The 21,296-nt window shown below is 39.3% G+C and overlaps 1 protein-coding gene across 1 annotated transcript in view; it reads right to left on the minus strand.

Annotated features, from left to right (window-relative positions):
- Nucleotides 1-3,922: 3,922 nt before the first annotated feature.
- DSTYK (dual serine/threonine and tyrosine protein kinase) overlaps nucleotides 3,923-21,296 on the minus strand; it is a 44,358-nt gene continuing 26,984 nt past the window's right edge. The window contains exons 5-13 of the mRNA XM_075264138.1: nucleotides 20,806-20,889; nucleotides 19,980-20,156; nucleotides 19,244-19,373; nucleotides 18,113-18,269; nucleotides 17,423-17,555; nucleotides 15,887-16,000; nucleotides 11,902-12,016; nucleotides 10,983-11,117; nucleotides 3,923-10,030 (exon numbers count right to left, since the gene is read on the minus strand). Coding sequence (XP_075120239.1) covers nucleotides 9,849-10,030; nucleotides 10,983-11,117; nucleotides 11,902-12,016; nucleotides 15,887-16,000; nucleotides 17,423-17,555; nucleotides 18,113-18,269; nucleotides 19,244-19,373; nucleotides 19,980-20,156; nucleotides 20,806-20,889 — 1,227 coding nt within the window. The 3' untranslated portion in view covers nucleotides 3,923-9,848. The remainder of the gene's footprint in view (nucleotides 10,031-10,982; nucleotides 11,118-11,901; nucleotides 12,017-15,886; nucleotides 16,001-17,422; nucleotides 17,556-18,112; nucleotides 18,270-19,243; nucleotides 19,374-19,979; nucleotides 20,157-20,805; nucleotides 20,890-21,296) is intronic.

Below are 21,296 nucleotides of genomic sequence, written 5' to 3' on the forward strand. Positions count from 1 at the left end.
CTCCCATTCAAGTCAATGGGAGCTGCTTTTTACGTGCTCATTCTGAACGTGTTTTGCGATCAGAATGAGCGTACAGTAACCCTGTGTGAAGGCTTATTCTCCCACACCAACCTACCTCAGATTTGCAACTTTTTTTTTTTTTTTCTTTTTTGTCACCATTGATATTTCTGCCACCCCCAGTACTTTCTGAAAAGGGGATGTGGCTAGGACATGCTGTGGGTGGGGGCCATCAGCCTCACCACATTTAGGGCCCCTTCACATGGCGTAAGCTCACCACTCATTTAGACACATATACACGTGTCCGAGCGTTGCGCTTCAAAACAGAGCACATTGATTTCAATGGGAAGCGCGCATATATCGGCATACACGTGCGCTTACCATTGAAATCAGTAGGCTCTGTTTTGAAGTGCCGCGCTCGGACACGTGAATACGTGTCTAAATGAGTGGCGCTCTTACGCCATTTGAAGGGGCCCTTATACCAGTGTCTGAGCGGACATGATGCCGGAAATCTCAAGGTCCACAAGAGGATGCACCAGATTTATGAACCTCATCATAAACCAGGCAAATCCTGTGTCAGCTCGAGAATGATAAAGACCGGCATATAAAACACCAGTCTTGATCGCTTCAGCCTTAGGGTGCATTCACATGGAGGAAAATGGCGTTGAATTGGGTGTGGAATCCGCAACCGATTCAGCGCTGAAAAAAAAAAAAAGCCTCCATTTGACTTCAATGGGTTCCTTATTCTGCTGAAAAAGGAACCCACTGAAGTCAATGGGAGGCCTTTTTTTTTTTTCTCAGCACTGAATCGGACATGGATTCCACAACAAATTCAGCGCCATTTTTGTCTATGTGAATGCATCCTTATACTTTTGCAAGGAAAATTTTTTTTTTTTCACTACACATTATATATATATATATATATATATATATATATATAATTTATATATTTTTTTTCTCACTACATATAAATATTTATATATTTTAGACTAAATTCTCTCTTCAGCAGCCATAACCATCTGGCTTTGCATGTATACCAAGTTCAACCCCAAAATATGTGCCAGAAAAACAAAACAAAACAAAACAAAAAACCACCTTGCCGAAACTTTAGCAGCATGTTCATTGTGTTGGAAGATTTTCTCCACAGATTTCACCCTTTGCAATACAGAGCGAAATCCATGGCGACAGATTCCACATTCCATGTATCTATAATTTCTGTGGTATTTCCGCTACTTTGATTACAACTCCCGTCAAGGACTGATATTATTGTGGATTACCCATTACGGTGATATTCGTCATCCATTCTTAAAATGCAGTCATCATTTTTAGGTGATATTTAGCGCTGATGAATTTCTCTCTAACTTCTACTGCATCTAATTCCATGTTGTGTTCCATGTTGTGTTTGCGTAACTAGCCCATCATCACTGTCACAATGTAAGAAAAGTTGACCATACTAGTTAGCACAGTCAGAGTCAATTATTTGGCAGTTTGGTCATTAAAATACATACAGAGTACCTGCATACCTTGAGACTTCAAGGTGTTAATAAAAGGAGTTATGCACTACTAATATAAGAAAGACCAATACTAGATCTGCGAGGGTCCAATACAGATCAACTGTTCAGGTAGATTAAAGCTCCAGGTACGGTATACATGCCAGGAGTTGCACTGCTCAGGGCTCGTTCACATCTGCGCCCGGGAATCCGTTCTGCAGGTTTCAGTTTCCTGCCCCAAAACTGGGATGGAGACGGAAACCCATTCATTTGAATGGGATTGAAAAGTGTCCAGCCGTGAGCGTTTTAGGCTCTCCGCGGCAAAACCGGGTTTTGTTTTTTTTTAAACCGGACACAGAGTCGGACATGCAGTACTCTGGGTCCAGTTTAAAAACAAACAAACCTGAGAACGGATTGCTGAACCCTGGTGTGAACCCAGCATCACTCACCATACAATCTGTAAGCAGCTGTTTTGGGTATTGCAGTGCTGCCCTATAAGACTAATTTTGAAAACCTATCCTAAAGATACATCATAAATATAAATATAAAGTGTATAGCCAGTTTTATCTCATTTAAACTTACAGATTAAAATGAAGTTTTGATCTTCTCAGTTTTGGCAATCTGGTTATCATATGTGTACACACAGGTAAAACCAGAATGTATATTCTTTATTTGCATGTGTCAGAAAAGTGAAAGTTGCGCAGACTGTCAGATTTGATGCAAGGTGCCCAGAAACCAGTCAGTAAAAAGTATATTGGGTTGTGCAACATTCATCACCTAGCCACAGGATAGCTGACACTAGGTACACACTAGCATGACCTCTATGTTGTAGGAGTCCGCTAAAAGTGATTGGCCCATGGATCCCAAAGACTATAATGGGTTCACTGGGTCCTTTTTTCAGGACTTCAGTGGAGTCTGCAACACAGATGTGAACCTAGTCTCATACATACAATATATACATCACCCATCCAAAGGAGACCTGGATTGTGGGAAAACCCTTTTAGGGAATGAACAGACTAAATGTCCTTGACCAGATTACAGTCATGGCCAAAAGTTTTGAGAATGATACAAATATGAATTTTTACAAAGTCTACTGCTTCAGTTGTTCTAATGGCAATTTACATATACTCCAGAATGTTATAAAGACTAATCAGCTTAACAGCAATTACTTGCAAAGTCAATATTTGCCTAGAAAATGAACTTTATCCCCTAAAACACATTTCAACATCATTGCAGCCCTGCCTTAAAAGGACCAGCTAACATCATTTCAGTGATTGCTCCATTAACACAGGTGTGGGTGTTGATGAGGACAGGGCTGGAGATCAATCTGTCATGATTAATAGAGATGAGAGAGTACTGTTCGGATCAGCCGATCCGAACAGCACACTTCATAGAAATGAATGGATGCACCTGGTACTTCCGCTTTGACGTCGGCCGGCCGCTTAACCCCCCGCGTGCCGGCTACGTCCATTCATTTCTATGCGAGCGTGCTGTTCGGATCAGCTGATCCGAACAGTACTCGCTCATCTCTAATGATTAAGTAAGAATGACACCACTGGACACTTTAAAAGGAGGCTGGTGCTTGGCATCATTGTTACTTTTCTGTTAACCATTTTCTCTGATGAATCCCCTTTGATTGTTTGGGACATCTGGAAAACAGCTTATTCGGAGAAGACGAGGTGAGCGCTACCACCAGTCTTGTCTCATGCCAACTGTAAAGCATCCTGAAACCATTCATGTGTGGGGTTGCTTCTCAGCCAAGGGAATCGGCTCTCACACAGTCTTGCCTAAAAACACAGCCATGAATAAGGAATGGTAGCAGAATGTCCTCCAAGATCAACTTCTCCCAACCGTCCAAGAGCAGTTTGGCGATCAACAATGCCTTTTCCAGCATGTTGGAGCACCTTGCCATAAAGCAAAGGTGATAACTAAATGGCTCAGGGAACAAAACAGAGATTTTGGGTCCATGGCCTGGAAACTCCCCAGATCTTAAGCCCATTGAGAACTTGTGGTCAATCATCAAGAGACGGGTGGACAAACAAAAACCTACAAGTTCTGACAAATTGTTTGTGCAAGAATGGACTGCTATCAGTCAGGATTTGGTCCAGAAGTTGATTGAGAGCATGCCAGGGAGAATTGCAGAGGTCCTGAAGAAGAAGAGTCAACACTGCAAATATTGACTTGCTGCATTAACTCATTCTGTCAATATAAGCTTTTGTTACTCATAATATGATTGCAATTATATTTCTGTATGTGATAAAAACATCTGACAAACACACATAAAAACCAGAGGGCAGCAGATCATGTGAAAATATAATATTTGTGTCATTCTCAAAACTTTTGGCCATGACTGTACACAAGTACAGATATAAGTAATAGATAAATACATGCAACCCCATCCTCTAAAAAACAGAAACCGACCTATTAGCCTAATTAAGAAGTTTATTGGTAAATTGCACAATACAGTGTTTAATATTTTACATGTAGTACATACAGTATATAAAAGCTACAGTGACAGATTCTCATAAAATCCACATTTACAGTCAAATTGTATTTAGTGTTTAGAGAAGAGTTTTGAGGGACAAGGCAATGCAGAGTACACTGTACAGCACAACCTAGGTGTAAGCAGACACTTACAGGCCTCATTTAAGTAAATCTAGTCCCGTTGCCCATAGCAACCAATCAGGGCTCAGGCTTTGATTTCTTAGGCCTCTCTAAAAGTGACGTCTGCACTGTGATTGGTTGTAATGGGCAACACTAATATTATACTATTAGTTTGGATAAATGAGACCCCGTGCTTGCTGGAAGAGTCTAAAAATAGGAGCAACTTCTAAAAGATTCCCAGAATTTTCCATACAAGAGTTCAAATTGGAACAAATATACATTATTGCTATGCATTTTATTTTAAACCTTAAAAAAACCTAAACATGGCAAACACTACATTTTCAACCATCCCGATGTCTGACTGGGAATACATGGTGACCAAACTGACAATACACAAACTTGTCTCAACGTAAATTCCTACTGAGACGAGTGACCAATGGCCGCCTCTCATTGCACTTCTATAAATGGTTCGGTCAGGCCGTTTCTGCCATGTAGCTCTAATTATGGAGTGTGGATTTGCAAACTAATCCACGGCAATTGCATAAAAAGCAATTCTCTAATATTAAAGGGAACGCACACCCTTTAAATGCTGGAGCGATATAATAATGAGGTTTTAGAGCTGTGCAGGAATTATAGTAACCTGTATTCTACCTATGAACCAGGTGTACTGCTGGTAGAAGAAGCAATTCTAATATACGTTAAGGATTTGCCATATATGCAGTTCCCAGGTCTAGAGAGTGTCATAACACAATATGGATGTGCTTATTCCTGTAAGAGGAGCTTCAGTATTTACAGAGGGTTCAGTGGAGTGAACAAAAATGGCTAGTTGAGTAAATGTATCCACCAGAGCAGATGAGCCTTATAAATAGGGTCTGTATGTGTAATTGCACTTTAAGGGGTTAACACAAGCAAACAAAAGGAAAGAAAAAAAAAATAATAATTAATAATTCTTCACGCAAGTGAATTGTTCTTGGTCAGCCCATATGAACACAAGGACCATTGGTGGCTTTGCTATAGCCTTCAGGTTATAGACTTTATGAAGAGTCTGACCACCAACCGGTGTCCAATATACTTTTATAGGTTCTAAAGACGTAAATTAATTTGGGTTAATTTAATAGTCCATAAACCATTTTCTGTCACCTGGCATAGCTGCAGAATGGCGCTCACCTAACTTTATTGAGATCTATGTGCGGCCTACCAGATTGATCACATGGTAAACAGCCAATAACAATTTGTTTTATTCCAAAAGAAAGGATGGATGGCTCCATGTTCTCCATTCTGCCACCGGTACATCAAGTCACTGTCTGGTAAATGCTAATGTAACAGTGAAGCTGCAACATCCCTACGGTATGTGCAGGTTATCCAGTTTAATATGTACAGGTAACTACTGGCACAGGTAGCTCATACTAAAATATTACGGTACGTAATACAGAGTCATAATTCAAGATACTTTACAGGAAATTCCACAAACAGCTCATGAAGAAAACACTAAACCATAAAAATTGTAGAATTAAAAATTTTCATTTTGGAGTCAGAATGGTTAACTTTTTTTTTTTTTTTCTAACTCCAGCCAAAATTGGTCCCAGTTCCATGGTTACCTGTGCTTTGGGGGCTGGCATTACTCTAGTCTGTCAACCCCAATAGCACTTGTGACTACCTGGGAAAGCGGGAGAGGAGGGAATAGGCAGAGCAACCCGGGGTCCAGGTGCTGTTCCTAATGACTCTGGGTCAGAACCAGCCCAGAACCCCAATGTCCAGCTTGAATACATCTCTGAAGTAAACCTATACTCCCCTGTACAAGCCCATTAATTTGTTCTCATACCACTTGATTCCCTATTAGGCCTATGCAGGAGGGGAGGGGGTTGCAGGCCTTTACCAGGAACAAAAGCTGGCACAGGCGATCATTCCCAGTCAGTCTAACAGTTGGCAATCTGATTAATAAGAGTTTGCTCGTTTGGGGATTTGATAGTCGTCAGGATAAAAAAAAAAAAACAAAAAAAAACAAGAACACCCACACCTTTGTCAGCATATGGCCATTGCTAGAAGTGCAGTGCTGCTGAAAGACCATGAAGTTATTTTAGTTCTGCCTTTGCATTCAGGCCTGTGCAGAATGAACAACCAAGGACACACTTTATAGCAGATCAGCACACGTTCAGAAATCTCTTTACAGGAGATAGCTGGACATCCTCAGGAGGAGTCTGTCAATCCCTATAGGAATCTTACAGCTGCCTTGGTTTACACTTGACTGTCAAATACCTGTTAGGAAAAGTTTGTTAAAGTATTTATCAGGTCAAAAAGTGGTGGAATCGCAATATGCCCAGGCATGTACAAAACATGTATAATGAATGGCATCATATAAGCACAGCTATTTTGTATGATACCTGTACATGTATCTGTACCATTTGATTTTAAGAACTTGGTTACCAGTCTCATTGTCTTAAAGGGAATGTATCATAGGAAGTTTATTGAAGTGAGATTATTTTCTCATTGTAGATTTTTTTTATTCTAATTTTCTGCCATCTTGCCAGAGTTTCTGCTCTGTTAACAGTGTGCCTTTACAGCAGTCTCATGGTAGTAGGCAGCAATAGATTGGAATGCACTTATCAAGATCTATGGTAGAGTTTTTCTAGACCTGCTTTATGCAGGGAGGGGGAATATATAAACTGTGACATTGTCAGTAGTGGATGCAATGATGGTTTGGGGTGGTATCTTTTACTGTAACCCCACCTGATGTAAAGGAGGTGACTGCTGCAAAAAAAAAAACAAAACAAAAAAAACAAACCCTGGAAGTTAGTCCATCAGTCTCTGGCATAGTCGCCAGAGTGAAAATGGCAGGATTTTGTACTTCACCCCCTTTATAGTTTGTGATATGCAAAAATAATTTTTTTTAAAATGCCTAATACACTTAAGGCTGTTTAAAGAGCAAGCTGTGCCAAGTTAAAGGGGTTGTCCAGTTTCAACAAATAAATGTTATGTTAAAGATTATACAATTTTCCAATATTTTTTCTACATCAATTCCTCACAGTTCTCTAGCTCTCTACTTGCGGTCATTTATTTTTTACTTCCATTGGATCAATCAAGTCCATGGTCATGTGATGGACACAGAGGTGCACGGCTTGTTACAGTCACAGCTCCATAATCTGACACTTGTACCGAGCGGTGCACATGTGTTTCCATCACATGACCAAAGACTTATCTATAGGAAGTAGATTGGAAAATTGTAAATTTTTCATTATACAAATAACATTTATTTGCTGAAACTGGACAAACCCTTTAATAATTTTTGCTTGCACCAAAAACCATATTGGTTTAAGCAAATCTTGTATGGTTAAAAGGAACCTGTCACTACAAAAAAGCATTCCAGTTTACAGGCAGCATGTTATAGAGCGGAAGGAGCTGAACAAATTAATATACAGTTGTAGGGAAAAATTTCAGCAGAACTTGTCATTAATTTTTTCCTTTCTCTGTTCTCTTTCTACGCTTAGGAATAATGAAATCCAGAGTATGGTCCTAATAATAATTGACAGCCATCTCTATATCATCTATATAATCATAGAGGCTAGGCGGTAAGTCACGGTTAGGAAAGCCAACTGGACTCTATTCCTAAATGTGGAAAGAGCAGAGAAATTAACAGATGAGCAACAAGTTATATGATGCCCTTTCTTGCAAAACCGCATAGCAGCCTGCTCAGGTCTACCTTCAGATTACTCTGCATTTTCATGGAGACAGGTTCCCTTTATGCCGAACTAAAGGTCGGCTAAGATGACCAATTTTGACAATTTCAGCTGATCATCATTTGAACATGGCGGACATATGAACGGTCCCAAGAATGAATAATACACTACACTGTGGCTGATCAAAATCTTATATGTATGGCCATCTTAAGATAGATACCAGCCTCTGCTTGACTGCTCACCATTTATCATTAACACCAATAGGTTACTGCACACGATAGAATGTGAAACACCACAACACATTAGGAAGGCATGGTTTATTATTTTAGCTTTTAATAAAATAATTAATAAATTGAGTTTATAGGCTGATAAACTTTTTAAAACTAAGAGCCCATATTAGCCATATTTGACAAGTCCTTTGTGTCGGTTTATCTTAGGAAAACAAACAGTCACGCAACAGTACAAAAAAAAAAAGTAATACAAGTGGGAACATTACAGGACAGTAAGCAATGGTTACTGCTCAAGGTTGATAGTGTTTCATTACTAGGTAAACAAATGCACAACAAAAAGACATTAGAACATTGGTCCTGGATGCAGAGCAAAATGCTTAAAACCATTATGAGAGAAAGGTCATTGGAAGGAGTACTTGAGATATATACTGCTGGTACCAGTAACATTTCCATATGAAATTTAGAATTTTTAGATATAAAAAAAAACCAAAAAAAAAAAACAACAAACCTGATGGTAACTCTTTTAGGACACTTCCCATATAATCCACTGCACAATGCAACCCATGTTTCCGGGATGCTAAATCCAAGAACATTAATAAAGTGAAGAGATGGCACTTGTAGCTGGTGTGTATCTTATGCCTGCACTCATTAAATAAGTTATTGGAGTGTTCCGGTGAGCGCCAGCTTTTCTCTTTTCTTCGTTTAATATTGTGGTTGAAGGGATTACATGAAAATAAAGGTTGCTTTTATATAATAAAACGGTTTTATAACTTTCTATATATTCGTGCATTAACTCCTCAGTTATCAAAATCTCTGCTTGATGTCACTAAATCGAAAACATTCTTAGTTTACAGACACAAACCCTGTCCTGGCCATATGTTCTGCACAGTGGAGCGCCGTAATATGTAATGTACCTGTCTCAGCAGGATTAGGTGGCGACAGATTTCCATTCAGTGACAGCTAGCAGAAAACTTTTTGGAATAAAAGCAGAAAGTTGCATAAAACTTTTAGTTATACAACGATAAAGCTTTGTTGACATAAGTTCACCCATTCATAATGGTATAAAGTTTACTATATGACCTGCTAGAGGAAATTCCTGTCTCCCTCCCTCTCTGTAGATACAAAACATTAACAGAATTAAAATGAAAATATACGGATAAACATTAAAAAGCAAGAGTGCATTTAAAATGTGCAGCACCTGAAAAACCATGCATATAAACACAGTGAGTTAGAAAATCCTATCATGTCTTTTACACCATGGGTTAAATGCAGTGTGCTGTAAATGACAACTCTCTGCAATACCAGAGGACACGACTGCATTGAACCATTCTGGGAAGACACGAGGTGGAGTGAGTGAACTGAAAATTGGAAGAAGTTCTCTTTAAAAGTGGAGGAAATATGCATTTTAAAGGAAACCTTCTGGCTATAGCCCAATAGTGTTCATTTCGGCAATGGATTCCTTTCAGAAAATAAAATGCTTTCCCACTTAAGCCACATACACTGACTTTTCATGGCAGCTACAAGAATCCATCACAATAATCTGCTCAGGAGATGGTTCACACAGCATTAAAGCACCCAATGTAAACTCATGCAATATCCTATGAGCAAAGACCTCTTCAAGTCGGGAGTCTGACTGATGTGTTCAAGACTGCACAGACGTCACCAGCCTTTGTTGAAGTGAATATGGTTAGAAGGTGAATATATGTGTGCAAACGGAATAGCGGATACTATTGCATGACAGCATGCACAGGGCTAGGAATGCCACATCATACAAGGAGTTTCACCTTCTTGCTGTACAAGGAGTCAAAAGGCAGCATCTAAACATCCACAAATACTAAAGGTGCGCTTTGTCTTCAGGTTGAATCTTCCAGGTTTTTATTAGATTCCTGGCTGCTGCAAAGTCTGTCCATTATACCCTGTAACATAGGCTGCACAATACCCAGGAGGGGTCGTTGAGAGGGGTCTCCATTCCAGCAGGCCTCCATTATCTTCCAGCACTCTTCATCAAAGACCGGAAGCCTCTCAGGACGTGCACCTGTGAGCAAAGACATATGTTCATCCCATAGGTTAGAGGCTCAATCTTTCAGAAACATACTGATGCTTAAAGGACTGTCTCCCTCCATGCATTAAACTGTAGCAACATAGGGTCATGCTAGTATTGTCCATCTGTTATGGTCTGCTGGAGAACCAGAACAATGGATGGGCAGACTGCTCGAATAGCAGTTTCATACAGTACCCAGTGGACTCCATTAAATATAATAGGGTCTGTTGGGTGTCCATCGTTTTTGAACTGAATACGGCAGATGAAAAAGCTGTGCATGCAAGACATTCATCTGCTGATTTCTGTCAGGCATTGCATCGTTTTATCCGTTTCTCAGGAATTCTACCATTTCCAAGTGGTGTAAGTAATACCCGAGATCTACTAAAGAAGTCCATACTAAATTGTGCCATAACAAGCATCAGGCAATCAAAGATTGAGACTGTATAAATCTCCAATCTTCTAAACTATGGGGCAACTTTATTAAGTCTACTGTATTCATAAAAAGGGGACTTCCATCCCACTCTTCTTAAAGCGATTGATTGGCTCACACATATGTAGAAACAGCAAACTGTGATCAATAACACTGTAGGAGTACAGGAGAGTGCTAAATTTGCCCCATTGTTTGAGCTTATTGTATCAGTGAGGGTATGACACTCCAACCTCAAACAATGGGGCATAGTTATTAAGACTCCTGTATCGTACACCAGGCTTAATAAATGGATAATAAATAAATCCCCGACTGACACAAGGACAGATTTATAAAGAGGCTATGGCCTCTTCAAAAATCTGCAACGTCCTGGCACAAGAATGAGGAAGTGGTGTAGATTTCCATTCTAACTCACACCAGGAAACTGGCATGACTTTTAATAAACCAGTGCCCCATTCTCAAGTGGTGGTGGTAGTAGTAGTAGTAATATTAACGATCATCATCCAAGCAATAGTTTACCTTTTCTGACATTATTCCATAGATGGTCTTTACTTGCGCATCTCTCAAAAGCCTCTGGAAGTTTCACGGACCCTGAGCAGATATACCAAAACAGGATCCCAAACGCATAAACATCCACGGAATTGTCATATTTTCCTAAAGGAGAAATAGAATACATCAATATCAGGTTATATCTCTTCTTTGTGAGCTGGTACAATCAACTAGGAAATTTCAATAGGACTGGAAGAGTAATTTTTATAATCACTTGACTGTATCAACAAATAAGCCATATCAGATTAGGAAATTATTTTTTGGAGACTCAAATGAGGATCATTCAGGGAAAAAAAAAAAAAAAGAAAAAAAAACCCATCAAGACCTTCTATGCAAAGAATACAACTTCCACTACAATACATTACAGGCAAGGTAAGAAATACACAACTGGAGGGATTCCATCATTAGTTCCAGTGGTGAAAGTAAAACCAAGCTAAACAGTGAGTGTGTATGTATATATATATATATATATATATATATATATATATATATATATATATATATATATGTGTATATATATATATATATATATATATATATATATATATATATATATATATATATATATCTCACAAGGGAGCCAAAGATCTACTTGTAGAAGATCAGCTGGTAATGTATAGAGTCTGACAGGAAACCCTCCATCGGAAAGAGTATTACTTCTACCAAGTTTTAGAAGCAAACTAAGCTGCAGTGAACCAGAGATCATTTGTTGTGAAGTGGATACTGCCCTCTAGAGGTGATCCATAGGATCAGATTCATTTACATTCTATATACCATTGCTGAGGCTGTAGTCAGCTACATTTTGCCACTAACTTTAAATAGGACTACACAATCATGACAAGTTAGAAAATAATATTTTTTTGAACATACAAATGAATATAAGGTTTACCTGAGAAGAGCTCTGGTGCCATGTGTATAGGAGTTCCTACAATGCTGCCAGACATCATAGCCTCTGGCTTGCAGAAACCCAGATCCGTTATTTTTGCTCTGTTTGTCTTATCCAACTGTAAAAGTATTAAAACACAACGATATACATATGTCCACTAGCAGTAAAACAATCCTCAGATTCACATCTACAAGACTTAGTCCGTGCATTCTTTAATCCAACATAAAACGGAGTACAAATAGGCAGTAGCATAAATAAAGCCCCAATATAATCTTTTGTCCGGAGCCCTATAGCGAATTCTTGATAGTGATAGCTATGGTGTCTAAGGAGTTTAATGAACCTTAGTGTGGTTTGGGCAATCTGTGGGTCTCTTTGGTCTATGGGCTAGGCGGAAGCTGCAAACTAAATACTGATGCCAGTACTTATGGGGCCCCTAAGGTTCCTGGGCCCTGGTGCAACTGCACCCCCTCAGGTTACACCCCTGCAAATAGGGACTACTGATCCCACAAGAAAACTCAGTATTTGGCTTGGTCAGATTATAAGGAATTCTTTTGGTTTGTTAACTTTTTGTTGCAATTCACACTGTTGTAGTTGTCAGATAGTGAAAAAATTTTATTTTACAATTTAAGTGTGAAGAATACCCTTTTCAAGTTTTAAAATCCTGTGTTTACTAGAACGGAGGTAAACCTAGAAGAAACCCCACATTGTGGAAAAACAGTTTCATGACAATGCCAGTGGTTATAAAATTAATAGGAAATATATAAGAATTACTTCTACTTATACCTTCTGCTCAATCAATTTCTGCCTTTGGCTAAAAAAAACAAAAAAAAACACACACACACACACACACACACACACACACCAAAAAAAACAAACAAAAAAGCAAAATTGGGGGGTGGGGGGGCTGCGAAAGTGCAGTGCAGTTTTTTGTGCTAAAGTCGTGAGTAACTTGAAGAGGAATGGAAAATATAAAGGATGGACTCTAAAGTTGAGTCTTTAACTTTAACCCCTTCCCGCCGATGGCACTTTTTGAGTTCCTGACCAAGCTCGATTTTTCAAAACAGACATGTGTCACTTTATGTGGCAATAACTTTGGAACGCTTTAACTTACCAAAGTAATTTTGAGATTGTTTTTTCGTAACACAATGTACTTCATGTTAGTGGTAAATTTTGGTTGATATGTTTTGTGTTTAATTATGAAAAATAGGAAATTTGGTGGAAATTTTGAAAAATATTCATTTTATAAAGTTTGAAATGATGTACTTTACATACAGAAAGTCAGACCGCCAAAATTATATCATAAATCTCATGTCCCAGATCTCTGCTTTATGTCGGCATCAAACTTTAGTCGCCCTTTTATTTTTTACGGACATTATAAGATTTACAAGTGAAACAACAATATTCAAAATTTTCAAGAAATTTCCAAAACCCATTTTTTAAGGGCCTAATCCAGTTATGAAGGGGTTTTGAAAGACCCTTGTATTAAAACCCCCCATAAATCACCCCATTTTCAAAACTGTACCCCTTAAATAAGCCAAAACAACATATACCTAGTAATTTAACCCTATAAGTGCTTAACAGGAATTAATACAAAATGGAGGTGAAATTTTCAAATTTGATTTTATTTTACTAATATTTTCGTTTAGCCCTAGAATTTGCACATTCACAAGGGGTTAAAGGAGAAAACGCGTCCCACAATTTGTTATGCAAGTTCTCCCGACTACCATAGTACCCCACTTGTGGGTGTAAACTAATATATGGATGCACAGCGAGACGAAGAAGGGAAGGTGCGCCAAAGAGCTTTTAGAGGGCAGATCTGGCTGTGATCAGTTTCAGGCACCATGTCGCTTTTACAAAGCCCTTGAGGTGTCAAAACAGTGGAAACCTCTAGAAAGTGACCCCATTTTGAAAACCGCACCCCTCAAAGAATTTATCAAGTGATGTAGTGAGCATTAGTAACCCCGAAGTGAATGTGTAAGCTGTGCGGAGTAAATTGGGTACACCAAATCCCATTCTATTTTCCCACTAGCTCCTATGACACGGATGGGGAAGAGGGGCATTCTGGGGGGTCAGCGCTGGTGTATTTTCTCTCATAAGCTCTAAATATGGGGTGTCCCCTGAAAACACTCGCACCACTTACACATTTCCTTCTAGTCACAGCCACTTATGTCCTAATGATTTGGCGACTTTTGGGGTTTTTGTCTTCACATTGTACAAGCTAGATTTTTATTTTTATCATCTTCTGGCAAAGTGGCCATATGAGGGCTTGGTGTTTGCGGTATTAGATAAGCTTCTCAATGCCACCATTTTGGGGCCTGTAACTTATTGACTACATTTTATTAACTCTTTCTGGGTGGGATGTAAAAGGAAACATCAATTCTGGCATTACTTTTTAGCATTTTTTTTTTTTTCCCGTGCAGCGTACAGCATAAGTAACGTGTTACCTTTATTCTGCGGGTCGGTACGGTTACGGCGATACCTCATTTATATGATTTTTTAATGCGTTGCTATTTGTGCAGAATAAGATTCAATTTAGGGAAAAAAAATCTACTATTTTTGCATCGCCATCTTCTGAAAGGCATAACATTTTTATTTTTCGCTAGACAGAGCTGGTTGAGGGCTTATTTTTTGCGGGAAGACCTCTGCTTTTTATTGGTACCATTTTGGTTTTCATCTAACCATTTGATTACTTTTTATTGAACATTTTGTAAGGGAAAGGTGGTGAATAATCATTATTTTGTGCGGTTTTCTACGTTTTTTTACGCCGTTCGGGTTAAATAATGTTTTAATTTTATTGTTCAGGTTATTACGGACACGGCGATACCAAATATGTAATGTTTTTTTCTTTTTCTTTATTTTACATAATAAAACATTTTATATGGGGAAAAAAAAGGATTTTTGGGGCTTTATTTAGTTCTAATTTATTTTAAACTTTTTTATTTTTACTTTTTTTCCACTTTTTTTTCTGTCCCCATGGGGGATTGAAGCAGTGATCGGCTGATCACCGCTTCACTACATATACACTGCAATACACGTGTTACACGTGTATTGCAGAGCACAGGAAGCTGTCAGCCTGTGTGGACGCACAGGCTGACAGCTTCATTTACGGCAGGATCAGCCAGGCGCGAGGAGGGGGTAAGTGAAGGGGCAGACCTGGGTCACTGATCAGACCCCGGGCTGCCCCCTACTAACACCGGCACCCCCCGAAACCGCCACCGTATGTGTTGAAACCCCGGAGGTGCCGGTGGTCATGTTGACCGCCGGCATCTCAGGGGTTAACACCCGCGATCGGACCCGGTTCCGACCGCGGGTGTTACAGGGCATTGTCAGCCTTGTATTACGGCTGACACCCGCTGTGCATGGTGAGCACACAGTTTCTGTGTGCGCACCATGCATCCGCAGTAATAGTACGGCGGTTTGCGGGAAGCCCTTCCCTGCAGTGCCGTACTATTACGGCGCATGTCGGGAAGGGGTTAAAGTGATTTTCCCATTGCAGATGAATATGGTATATCCCTGAGATATGCCATAAAGCTCTGATTGATGTAGGTGCCACACCTCTTTGTAACAGTCCCATCCAGTAAGGTAAAGAGAGGAGAAGTGACCAGATCGCTCCCATAGAAGGGAGTGGGGAAAACTTTGCCTTTCATTCTCCACTTGGACGTATAAGATATCTTACTACATATTATATAGATAGGCCACAAATGACAGACAGGAATACCACTTTAGGCGAGGACCCACATTGCAGAAAGGCAGCTTTTTTGTTGCAGATTGGATTGAGCAGAAGGGCGAAGTATAAGCCTTAAGAGGAGTTTTCCCACCACCACGACCAGTCCTTACACAAAGTGTCTGACTACTGGGAGTCTCAGTGATCATGAATAGGGTAAAAAAGGAAAGTGGGCTCAAGGTATGCAAAAAAGGAAAAAACGCTTTTTAGAGAATCTTTAGGAGGACCAAAAGTACTATCAGCTTTAAATTTCTAGTCTCTTACCAGGACATTCTTCAGCTTAATATCCCTGTGGACCAGGCCCTGGCTGTGTAGAAAACGAATGCCTTCCACCACATCTAAGGCAACCTGCAGCCGTGTTTCCAGAGAAAGCCCAGCCTGAGACGGGAGAAAAAAAAAAAAAAAAAAAAAAAAAAAAAGAAAACCTCTATAGTAGACTACAGACTGAAAACAAACAAAAAAAAAAAAACACAACAAAAAACACACTACATAGCGAAAATACCTCTGTAAAAAATACAAATATTAAAAATACTGCATTAATGCTTACACAAGGTCCACATTATCTCTGGGTGTCCCTTTTCAGGTCACTCAAAGAACCAGAACAATGGACAAATGGACTGCAAAAACAGTGGACACCAGTAAAGCCTGAGGGACCTCATTAACTTAAAAAAAAAATTAAATAAATAAACAAAAATAGACACCCAATATACCCTTCTAAACAGAAACCGCTGTTTTTCATTGGCAATTTTAGGCAGATCTGTATTGCATGGACAACTGGCACAGATGTTAACTCAACCTTAGATGGAAACTTCAAAAGGGATTCTACAAAAATAGATTATGTGCCCCAATACACTAAATTTTCCTGCCTGGAGAATATGTGCAAGTTTAAGATCACTTATCTAGCAATGTGACAAGTACTTAAAAAACAGCATCCAAACTTACAAATATGTATACACACACACCTCAATAAGTTGGAGTATCAAAAAGTTATGGACTGTTGCTCAGTGGTCAAAGGTGTTTTGTGCCGCTGTACACAATCCAAGCTGCTTGAGGTCTAGTGTGAAGATTCCACAATCAGTGATGGCTCATCTGCTGGTGTAGGTCCGCTGTGTTTTATTAAGACCAAAATATCACTGCGCTTGATTGGCCAGCAAACTCGCCAGAACGTAACCCCATAGAGAATGTATGGGGTGTTGGCAAGAGGAAGATGAGTGACACCAGAGCCAACAATGCAGATGAGCTGAAGGCTACTATAATACAACCTGGGCTTCCATAACCCCTCTGCAGTGCCACAGGCTGATCCTTCCTTGCCACATTGCCGCATTGATGCCGTCATTCATGTAAAAGGAGCCCCCACCAAGTATTGAGGGCATTTACTGGACAGACTTTACATTTGGCCAACATTTCTGTGTTAAATAATCTTTTAACAGTTGGTCTTATATAATATTCTTATTTTCTTAGATAATGACTTTTGGGTTTTCCTTGGCTGTAAGCCATAATCCTCAACATTAATAGACATAAACACTTGGAAAAGTTCACTCTGTTTGTAATGACTCAATATAATATATGGGGTTCACTTTTCCAATGGAATTATTTTTAAAAAAAAAATTGATATTCCAATTTATTGAGATGCATAGGTAGAGAATTTTTTTTTTTTTACAAGGCACTTATGTCTACATACAAATATATTTACGTCTCCAAGCACCACAAAGATGTCTAAAATCTAAAAGTGTTTTTTTTTTTTTTTTTTTATTTAGTAGAAGTCTTCATGAAAGTGTAGGGCACCAACACTGCACTCACCTTTAGACCTGCGTAGAGGTCTCTGTGAAGACGTTCTGTGATCAGTAGAACTGCAATACTGGAGCCACCTCCATAGCTGTAGTCAATCACAGACCCATGCAAATCTACTAGACGCTCATGTTTTGGTAGTGACCTAGGAGGGCAGATAAGGATCACCAATGATAAAACACATCGCAAGCAGGTTTGCATAAGGTTTCATTTTGTACCATTTTAATTAAAGAAGAAACTACTTTGTCTTTTTAAGGCCACAGATTGTGTGCTTTCAATTTATTTATTTTTTTGTGCAACAAACATTTAGGATTCAGTCTTTCTACCATTATCATTCTTATCCAACATTACCTAACTCAGTAATAGCTATCAGCTCGGGCACATGAGATTTATTTCGTAATCCAAACATTCATGTATACAATAAATATAATAGATCCGGGACAATATTGGTCAGTTCAGGATGTTTGAAGACCATGATCTCCAATATCACAAAGGTTATCGCTACCATTATTCTATATTGGATTTAGGACTGCGCCTTGACACAGCCAACTGAAAGTTAGGTTTCATATGGCAAGAAGGAAATAACTAAGTGAAGAAGTGGGGTGAATATATTCTGGAAGTTTCCACAATTCTATAACATATTAGCTATACCTGCAGACATGAGATTTACAAGGAATTAACTGCTTATAAACTGTAACTTACCGCATGTAGTGAAATTCTAGTGCCAAGTCATTCCAGTGTTTCTCATCTGGAGGAACAACAGACTTCAAAGCACAAGGGAAGTGGCCTCCCCAACTATCACACAAGTAGACAACGCCATACTGCCCTCTTCCTAGCTCTCGGCCCAGTCTAGGCTTGCCTATAAAAAGAGGAAACACTTTCAATATAAAATGTAAAAATTCGCCTTTCACCAAAGTTAAAGAAATTACTTTTAGACTTGGAAGAAAATTTTTAGATCATGACTCAAGATAAAGTATCAAATCACAAACTACACCTACACCCTTAACCATGCAAGCAGTAGTACACCAAGGACAACTGCAGGATGACTGCCTGTAATAGAGTTCGAGCATGTGTTGCCACAGTCTGCATGCTGAGGTAGCAACACCTTTTGGACGGTCACAAAGAGCCAAATACATTATAAATACAATGGTGGATTCATTAATATGGTAATACCACTCCTGGCAAAAAATAATTGCAAATCCGCGCTCTCTGACTACTTACCACTACTTGTGATTTGGATATTGTAGTTGCAAGTGGTATTAATGTGCCAGCCTCATCATTTTTCCAAAATAGTGCAGGACAACCTCCCGATCCACATTCATTACCATTTATACCATGCAAGAGATTCCAGAAAAATGGATTCCAGAACGGTATAGATTTCTTGTCTATGTGCAAGAATACCAGTGGGCAGGATTTCTCCACATTTCAACTAGGATTGCCCTAAAAGTAGTTCTCAGACAAAAAGGTGGGAAGGAGCTTCTAGTCTGCCAAAATGTCTTTTTAAGACAATCCACAATCGATATTTGAAGTCATTTCTATACAAACCATCCCCAGTATTAAAGTGCCCTCTCTCCCCGGCCACCTTCTGTGCAGAAATTGGCACTGAAGTGAATGGGGCTGCACTGTAGTTGTCTGCACAGCCAGAAACCAGGAGTGCTGTTATGCAAGGGAAAGCTGGTTTAGTGCTGTGGTCCCTTAACAGAATCTCTTGGGGTCCTAGTCAGACCCCCAGCCAACCAGAAAGTGATTGCAAACCCTAGTGAATTTTATTTCCCTGTACAGGAACACAAAGTAGGCCATTGCAAAAGATAAAGTATACCATGTACCACTTACCATGTAACAAAACATCTTGCAGAGATCTGCTTTCTAGTGATAGTCGTGCAAGGCGTGGGGCATGATCTTTACGAACTTTTAGCCAAAGATCTTCAGTTTTTTCAAGTCTGCCACAGTGACCAACCTCAAGCTAGGAAAAAAAAAAAAAATGTAAAAACCAATAACGATTAAGCAAACCTTGGAAAAGTGTTTTATATACCACTTTTAGAGAGTAGTACATCTTTAATTCTTCATTAAGGCTAGGTTTCACACCATCACTGGGTCTCTGCTAGGGGATTCCGTTCCCCATTAAAGTTTTAAAAATGCAGAGAGAAGTCCTGCAAACAGCGCTCCTCTCCACATTTTTCCGTCCTATTCAGGTGGAAACCCGGCAGACCCCATTATAGTGTACGGGGTTCATGGGTAACCCCAAGCGGACTCCCAGAGACAGCCAGTGTCAGAGTTCAGAATCACACCCTTTCCCTGATGCTGCCTGACACTGTCCTCTTGACAATACAGAGCCTGAATAGCATATCAAGAACCAAAACTAGCAGCATTGGAGCAACACCTATTAGTTCATGTAAAGAAAAGTGTCCTCATACAGACACATACTATATTTAAAAGGAATATGCCCAGACATATATAAAAAAAAATAAAAAAAAATGGGGAGATATAGATATATATATATATATATATTATATATCCCCATCTATCACACACACCACACACATTAATTGCAGCTTATTCTAATACCCACCTGCCTTAGAGATGCTGCAAAAGCTTCATGAGAGCTTTTGAGACGCTTATAGAACTGGCTGCAGATGCGCTTTGCAAGTTTAGATGCACTCAAGCTTTCTATAGCATCTTGAGCCACCCTGCGTTTCCATTCAGGGGTTATGGATGGAGGACTCACCCATGTTATACGTTGTATTATCTAAAAGGAATAAAAGGATATCAATACACGGAACACGAGGCAATCTAACACAATCCATTATAACTTTATAATCCTATTTCAATTCCTCCCCCTCCAACTGCAATGGAATTCATAAGGCAGAACTTGTTGAAGGATACAAGAGTTGGAGAGAAGTCCTCTTTAACGAAGACTAGAGAGAAAATTAGCATTTTCAGATCATTCACATATGCAAATATCACATATTTATTGGGAGTCAGTATGGGGTGACAGTAGAATAATTAAATAGTCATGTTAAGACATTGAAAGCCAAGGAGCGGTTTGTATTTATACTAGCAAATACTACAGCCAGTATATACACTATCCATTACATATGTTTTCAATACAGCATTATACAATACACTAGAGAAGTTCAATATGTCAATAAGTTAAAGGGGTTGTAGGATATTGATTGATATGGCTTATTCCCTATTTACCAGGCACAATGCCATACAGTGTGTAACACCTCTGCTTTGCACTGCAGTTAAACCCCACACATTTGAACAGGACTAAACTGCGGAACGGCTAAGAGATCCACAGATGTCATATTACTGGCCTTAGGAGGCAGTGAAGCTCAACATCACTAGAAAACCCCTTTAAGAGTTCGGATACTAGCTAAATGAGTTATCCTTACCTGGACAATTTGCTCCCAAACCATTCTGGTGACTGTGGATCCAGAATTAAAGGTGACCTCCACATGATATGCAGCATTCAATATCTAGAAAGACAAACAAACAGTCTTTAGACATGTGTAGAGAGGAGTTCGAGCAGTCTGTACTGATTATGTAACAGCAATGTTAGTTCTTCAGATCATTCATCAGAGGAAGTGTTTAGTGCGGCCCCAGTAAAATGAATCACTCACTAAATAATCCCTACATAAATAAGTTGTGTAACATTTTGCTGACAATACAGTATCTGACAAGCTAGAAGTTTTCCTGGAACATGAAAGAGCAATAAAAAAAAAACAAAAAAACCCTGCTCGCACGACTTTAAAGAAGTTTATCATCAAGAAAAAGAAAACCAAAAACACATTGTTAGAAATCTGATCTATACTTTAATACAGCACGCAATGGCAATCGCCATGGGGTGAAGTCACTACCGCGCATATCCTTAAGCCACATTAGG

Source organism: Leptodactylus fuscus, chromosome 2, assembly GCF_031893055.1.
Source record: "Leptodactylus fuscus isolate aLepFus1 chromosome 2, aLepFus1.hap2, whole genome shotgun sequence".
In the NCBI taxonomy this organism is placed as follows: Eukaryota; Metazoa; Chordata; class Amphibia; order Anura; family Leptodactylidae; genus Leptodactylus; species Leptodactylus fuscus.